Source organism: Mandrillus leucophaeus, unplaced genomic scaffold, assembly GCF_000951045.1.
Source record: "Mandrillus leucophaeus isolate KB7577 unplaced genomic scaffold, Mleu.le_1.0 Scaffold561, whole genome shotgun sequence".
NCBI lineage: Eukaryota > Metazoa > Chordata > Mammalia > Primates > Cercopithecidae > Mandrillus > Mandrillus leucophaeus.
In genome coordinates, this window is record NW_012106042.1 from 1656033 (window position 1) to 1664090 (window position 8058).

Consider the following 8058-nt stretch of genomic DNA (forward strand, 5'->3'; position numbering starts at 1 on the left):
GCAGTCATCTGAAGGCTTGACTGGGGTTGGAGGATCTGCTCCACGCTCACTCATGGCTGTTGGCAGGAAGCCTCAGCTCCTCACAGGCTATTGGCCAAAGGCCTCAATTCCTTGCCACATGAATGAAGGTCACATTACGAGGCTGTTTGAATAGCCTTATGACATGGTAGCTGGCTTCCTTCAGAGCCAGTGATCCAAGAGAGATAACACGGAGGAAACTAAATTGGCTTTTATGACTGAATCTCTGCATCATACATGGTCACTTTCCTTCAATTTTATTTGTTTGAAGCCAGAAACTAAGTCTAGCCTGCACTCAAGGGAAAGGGAACTAAGCTCTGTGTCTTGAAGGGAAGACAATCAAAGATTTTGTGAACAAATTTTAAAACCATTACAGAAGATAATTGACCAGGTTTCACGGAATACAAAATGTATTTTGACTCTCTTTATGAAAGAGAGTCTAATTCTACTAGGGTATATAAACTTAACAGGAATTAGATACCCACAGAACACAAATTTGAATTTAATGTATTAATTATAATTTGTATCCATACTTTAAACTGTGAAAGAAGAAAGGACACACCAGATCAAAAGATGTCATCTCATCTGATACAAGCCCATGTTCCAATGAACCAGTTCTTTAAAGGATACGTACTTTATGAGACATGCTATGTATGTGTTAATAACAGATAAACAGAAATGACACTTAATTTCAAGCTCCATTAGTAACATACAGGGAATGGGGTGAACAAGGTCAGCCAAGATGGTAAAGGACAAAAGGATTTCGTTTCCAATTACTTAAAATAGTGTACAAATGTAGCAACAAAAACGATGTAGCATGCTTGCCAATTTAAAATAGAAGGAATTATAACAAAGAACCAGAAAGCCTTAACAGCTGATGATCTCAAAATCTTCTATTATCTATAGAAATAATTGTTTTTACAACAAATATTTGGACCATATAGACCAGGTGTTTACAGCCTGAAGACCAAATCTGACCTGCTTTCTGTTTATGTAAATAAAGTTTTACTGGAACACAGCCATGCTCATTCCTTTATGTATTGTTTCTGACTGCTTTCACAGTACAAAGGCAGAACCAAGTAATTTCAAAAAAGGCTTTATGGCCTGAAAAAAACTAAGATATTCACTGTTTGCCTTTTACAGAAAAAGTTTGCCGCTTTTTGATGTAGACGAAAACAATGGGGATACAAGAGTACTCATAACTTCATTACGATAATCCTTAAGCTGTTATCACAGATCCTCTGTGCCTCAAAGACAGATCCAAGAAGAAAAAGATTGGTTTAAAAAAAAAAACAAACCATGTCATTATTTATTAAAACTTACTACCCTGGGGGCCAAAGGACTAGATGTTAATCAAATATTTCCTTTGTCACACTAATATTGTTCTGCTTCATAAAATATATAATGCTGAAGTCAGTCAGTTTTCTTTAGTTTGACCAGTTTAAGATCCTCTAACTAGTTAAGATATAAAGGGGAGGGAGATTTGTTGGCAAATAAAATCAAAGGAAGGTGGAACATGGGAATTTGAACACCCTTTACTTTCTTTGCACCTTTCTCTGACTCCTTTTTCTGCCCTCTCCCGTCTCCTCCTCCCCTCCACTGCTACTCCTTTTTAATGTATTGGCATCATTCTTTTTTTTACTGAAACTTGGTTTTCTCCACGTGACGAGGACTATGACTCCTGCAATCTCCTTGTGTATGTGTTTCACTCCATCTCCAAAGCATCTAGACAGCATTTCTCTTATTCAGCCTCAGTACAGAAATCTCAGACTGAGAAATTGAAGGGCTACTTTGGAACATGCTTGCTTTCCTCCATCAATCACTATGGCCTAGAAGATGGGGTACAAAGATTGATCCAGCTCAGGTTTTGGTCCACTCCTGTGGTTACAGGACCTGCTACAAATGAGGGGCAGAAGTGATTGTGTGGAGACGAAAGGCCAACCAGTGGATGAGCACATATCCTATTCCACCATAACAACTGGCCCTCCCATCACAGTCACGAGACCCACGGAATGTGTCACAGAATATAGCACCTATTCCTCAGCTTAGGCAGGCCTCTTAGCGATCATAATTAATTATTAAATATATTCTAATCTGAAAACCTCTCTAGATTTCACGGATTCATTCACCTATTTCTCAAGAAATTCTTTATGCTACAGTTGATGCTTCAATGAAGACAGACATACAATGTTATTTCTTCCTCTATCGCTTTCTTAGATCAAGTAATTCCAGTTTCTTGGTTCTTCCTCCAGAGCCTGTGGCTGAGACTTCATTCATTTTTCGACCCTCTTAGTACTTGTTATTGCAGAATTTAACATACGAAACTCAGAATGTGACAATGGACAATGATCTAAACAATCCTTGATATATTTGAAATTAACAGTGGAATCAGATTGAGTTGGGAAGAATTCCTAGCTCTGCCATTTATTAATATGTGTCATATAGTCTTGAAATAATATTTCCTTTTTACAGATGAGGACTCTATCAATTTAAAAAATATTCGTTGAAAATTTACTATATGCCAGTGCTTGGGATGCAACAATGAGAAGAGAAATATGGACTCTACTCTCAGAACATACATGTCAAAGAGAGTATAGACAAATGTATAGACCGCTTCCATTCAATGTGATATGATATGGATAACATGGGTGCTATAGAACAGAAGGGTATGCATCCCAGACTTAGGAGTCAGATGAGTGGGAGGTAGACTCTTCCCAGAGGAATTGGTGTCTAAGATGAGACCCAAAGCAACCAGCCAGGCAAAGGAGAGGAGAGCCAATAAGGGTTGAACAGTGTTTCTGGGGAGGATAGGTGGCAAATATACCATGATATAAGAGAACATGATGATTTAAAGGAATTCAATGTAATTGAGGTAATTAGTCAAAAATCTCCAGGTGGCAAGTGACAGAAATGCAACTAGGTCAAGTGAAAAAGTAGATTTTATTAGATCATTAACTAACCTGTAGAGAGACTTGGTTGGCATCAAGGATGGCAAGATATAGGGACTGGAAAAAATGCCACAACCGTCTCTTCAACTCTGCCTCTGACTTTTGCATCTCTTTATAGGTTAAATTTGTTCTCTACTTTTATAAACTATTTTTTCCACACAACAAAGTAAATGAACACGAGAAGCCCTGAATTCATTACACAGTAGTAAAACTACTATGAGATTTCATCTACCTTACAACTAACAAGTTTGCCTGCTACAGTTTCATGGATGTTGGCAGAAGGAACTACACTGCTGGGTCACAGATAAAGGACTCCATTTCTCATGATCCAGCAGCAGTCGTGAGCTTCATGTTCACATCAGTTCCCCTGAGTCTCCAGGTGTCATGAGGTCAATGTGGAGCAGCCCAAGTGGATGTTGCACACACAGTGGGCTTCTGTCAGAGCTGAGGATCCCTGATCTTAGAAAACCCTCATTTTACAAAGAAGCTGTTGTCAAACCTGTCTAAACTTTTTCCTAAAGGAAGACATCTTTATTACTCAAGTCAAGAAACAAATCTGCCCTCTGACCTGGAAGGAGATACTGTCTCTAGCTTCCAAGGCTTTTTGCTGTGCATGTATCATTGAAAACACAGTCTAGGATAAAAGCTGTCACAAGCTGCATAGAAACGCCATGGAGGGACGGCCTTCCAACAAAAAATTCCAGGGAAGGAATCGAATTGATGTATTTTAGGTCAAGTGCCTGTCCTCTATCAAGCACTTTGTCCAAGGAGACGGGATAGTATTACCAGCTCTGCAAAAGTCAAGTTTCCATCCACACATGGGTTAAGGTCAGACACCAAGACATTAGGAGAGGAATGTGCTTGACAAAGATGAATCCCATTTATTATGATTCAGTATTAGAAGCGATAAGATGGGGCCAGATCATAAAGAATTACGTAGGTTATGTTAATTAGTTTGGATTTTTTCCTATGAGCAATAGCAATTTGTTAAATTTTATAACAGGGTAGGTGTGATATCCTTAGAAAAATCACGCTGGTACAGATTTTAGGGATTGGCAATAGAGAGTAAATGAAGAAATGAGTTAGGAAACAGTTATATCAGTCCATGTAAAAGATAACAGGGGTCCGAACCAAAATAGTGAGTATGGAGGTGGGCAAATCTGAGGATATTTTGATAGCGGTCAAAAGGAGAGGAGACAGAATCAAGGACAAACTTCATGTTTTTGTTTAGGGAAACATCATGAGTTGAGACAGAAAGCCTAGAAAGAGAAGCAGGTTTTAACAAGGCAAATTCAGTTTAGAAACTTACAAATTTTGCATAGGATGGGACACAGAAAGCTAGGCTAAGGAAATAGATTCAAGACATTTGTATAACAACGGATGGGAAGAGGATTAAACAGAAAAAATACCTCTAGTACAAAACCTGAGGAGCACTAATATTGAAAGAGCAGGCATAAGAAGAGGAACCTATAAAAAAAGATGGAGAATGTAGTCAGTATGCTAGGAAAAAAACTAGGAAAAGACAGTAAAACGGAAGCCACAGAAGGTGATTCAGAAATAGAATTAACTCACTCTTTCTAATGGCTGTGTAAGATGTACCACAACATAATAGAACTAAAAACAAAACTAAGCATTAAAAGAAGTTAAATGTTAAGTGCATTGGAAGACAAGGTTCTTCAGTTGTGAGAAGGGGATTCCATTAAACTTACAGAATACTGTGGGGATTAAAGTGGATCCTATTCACATACTTCTTAGACTATGAAGGTATTCAATACACATCAATAGTTTTCCTTTGTAAAAGTCAGTCACTGGCACATGTGGCTAAGATTATGCTCTTACTCCTAGATCTCTTCCAAATCACTCTTGCAAATAACCAGTCATTGCATGTGTACTAGTTTTGTTGTGCCCGGTTATACTCATTGCTAATAAACGTGCCTTCCCCCAACAACTCCCACCCCCAACCCCGACTATATTCCTGGTACCAAATCCTTTGATTTACTGGTTGTACCAAAGTCACAGACTAATTGGCAGGATAAATACAGGTGGTTTTATTTCTTGTCACTTCATTAATGTAGATCAGCTCAGGCTGATTAGTTCTCCTCTAGACATTCGTTAGAATGGTCCTATAACTTGGTGTCATACAGAGAGTAGAAGGGTTTGTGATTGTTGCTTTCCTAGGGGGATTTAATAGTTTTTTGTTTATTTTATGTGTGTGCATGCACATGACACTCTCATGCTTTCTGCCCCTCTTTTTTCTTCCCTCAGAATCAGCTCAAATAAAATAAACATCTTTAGCTCTTTCTTTAGAAAAAGGGGGAAAAATCACATGCCAATCAAAGTAGAGAAAGATACAGAAAACAGAAGCAGGTGGGAAAAGGCACTTTATAATTCATTAATTTATATTGGCATCTCTTAAAATTTTTATTTTTATGAAAAAGAACTGAAGAATGCTAGAAGGTCATAAACTAGTAAGAAACCACATAGTTTAAAAGATTTGCCACCTTTTTTTTAGCTTTATTGACTATTACCAACTTTCAGTATTGTTCAAATAATTAAATACTGCAACTGGGACATTAAAAATACAACCTAATTTACCAAAATAATTGTATTCTGAATATTATGTACAATATTATACATTTTACATTACATAATGGGTTTTTATACATAAAGGTAAGATTTCTGATTATTGGAAATACAAAGTACATCTGAACAAAACATTCCTATGCATACATACACAATCACTCAACTGGAACAATCAAAACCATCTATGAGTGTGGTTATTAAAAAATAAAATTACATTCATACAATAATGGTAGAAAATGAAATTTGTTTTTATTAATTTTGAGTATTAATACAAAACCACACACATATGAATTATATAACTTAGTGCTATATATTTAAAAATCTTTATACTTGCAACTGAAATGTCTCTACTCCAAGGGAAGTTTCTGATTTTTAATTTTCTTATTTTAAGGAATCTATTATATTCACAATCATTAAAATGCCTTACACATAGGCAAAAAGCAGACCCAATCCCAGCAAACAGAAAAATCATAAGAGTCTATCATATCACCATATGTTTCACCATATAGTTTTCAAAAATAATCCTATTTGCAGTTTGGTATGTCTTCATATTCATATTATCAAAGTGATTGCATACTGAGGCACAGAGCTTAAAGAGGAAATATATTTTACTTGTAGGGAACCAGATACTGAAACAAGAATATCAATCAAAGGCTTCAGAAAAAAAAAAAAAATTGAGAATGGGTGCTCACATAGAAAACACCACACACAAACACTCACTAGTTTTTAAACAAGTCACTAGTCCTTCAAAAAGGTGAATATGTTGATGTGTCCATCCTCGTTTGAACACTGCAATATCTGATTAAGACCAGGATACTGCCACGTGAGTTTTAATACTCTCTCATTTTTAAATTCAATTCCTCTTAAGCAGAACAGCTATGATTTTAAAGCAATGACAAACATTTTTCTAACTGATCGGAAAAGTTGGAAAAACAATGCTTTACAACAAAAATGGCTTTCCAGTTGTATGTCACTTTGCACACAGATCTCACTCCAGAGATACACAGACTGGTGAAAATTCTATCAGAACTATACATAAAGACATCAGAAGGGCAGCAATTAGTAAACGGGCCATTCTCTTTAAAGTTTGCATGGCATTTTGCAGTACTCTCTGTTCTTAAATCCTGTATTTTATCAAAGGCAAAGAACACCTGGAAACTGGAAGCCAGAAAGGTAACACGCTGAAACATAATACAAAATCAATGACTTTTCCAACATCACATAATCTATTAAAAAAATTGGGACATGGGGGCTCAGGTTTACCTTATTGTTTTTCTTCTTTTTCATGTTTAGCTTGAATATAAAAGAAGCTCTAGACCTATGTTATCAAAATATATTCATATAAATGTATGCGTATTTCTAATACAAAAGTTTTAAAAAAGTCTAAGTTCTTGATTTTTGTAATTAAATATCCTAGAGTTCAGTAGGCAGATTTATGTCTGAGCAGCTTGAAAAGAATCCGTTGGCTGAGCATTGTCTAGAAACTGGGCACAGCTACATTTCAGCTCTTCGATGCGATTTCTCAGCAACTGCAGCCCCGTCTTCTTCCTCCTCTTCTTCCTCCTCGTAGTGTTCCTCTCGGCCCTTGGGGCGGTTGTCATCTCGAACTTCTTGCTCTTCTCCATCATTTTTATCATCAGCCTTAAAATTAAAAGAAAAAAGAAAAACTAAGAGATAGTGTAGAGTTAGTGATAAATAATTCTCTCTAAAAACAAGATGAAAAGTTACTCATTTTTGGAGGAAAAAAACAAGGAAGAAAAAATGGTACGTAAGCAACAGGGCTGCTGTCTCTCCTACTTTTCATGTTGTCACAACTTTTCCTAATTTCAGGTGGGCCTGTTAAATTCAGTGGTAACTCAGAGGCACCATTACCCACTGGTACCTATCCCAAATACATGTTATCTCTCCTATACACATGCACACCCACAAACACTCAAGTGCTCAATAGAAATATGTATCCGAGACATACATTTTCATCATTTTCACCATAGGTCTCTTCAGCATTATGCTCCAGTTCCCTTTTTTTCTCTTCAGTCAAATCTTCCTGAACCTAAAACAAACCACAGGTATCATTTAAACACTTTAGTCTTTTAGGCACTTGCAATAATATATTTTGACACTGTTATCACTTAAACACTTGCATAATATATTTTGATTTCCAAAAAGTTCATTCAAAATAGCAGAAGCAAAACTAAACTCAATATACAACTGAAAAAATATGTCAAGGATTTATCTACTAGGTGTGAAGAAATGTATAATACACCTGTTACAAAAATCAATGTGATTGATCCTGAATGTAGGACTTTTGTGTCTGAATTTTTGATTTATTTGAATAATGGTTAAAATTCCAAATACAAAACACCTGAAGAAATTTAGCTTTTAAAACAAAAAATTCTGGCCAGGCGTGGTGGCTCACACCTGTAATCCCAGCACTTTGTGGGACTGAGGCAAGAGATCACTTGAGCCCAGGAATTTGAGTCCTGGAAAACAAAGTGAGACCCTGTCTCTA

General features: G+C 36.5%; 1 protein-coding gene across 4 annotated transcripts in view; it reads right to left on the bottom strand.

Annotated features, from left to right (window-relative positions):
* Positions 1–5450: 5450 nt before the first annotated feature.
* Positions 5451–8058, bottom strand: part of GOLIM4 (golgi integral membrane protein 4) — a 79415-nt gene continuing 76807 nt past the window's right edge. For all 4 annotated transcript variants that reach the window (XM_011998230.1, XM_011998229.1, XM_011998228.1 and 1 more), the window contains 2 exons: positions 7519–7599; positions 5451–7190 (listed from right to left, as the gene is read on the bottom strand). In XM_011998230.1, coding sequence (XP_011853620.1) covers positions 7044–7190; positions 7519–7599 — 228 coding nt within the window. In that variant the 3' untranslated portion in view covers positions 5451–7043. The remainder of the gene's footprint in view (positions 7191–7518; positions 7600–8058) is intronic.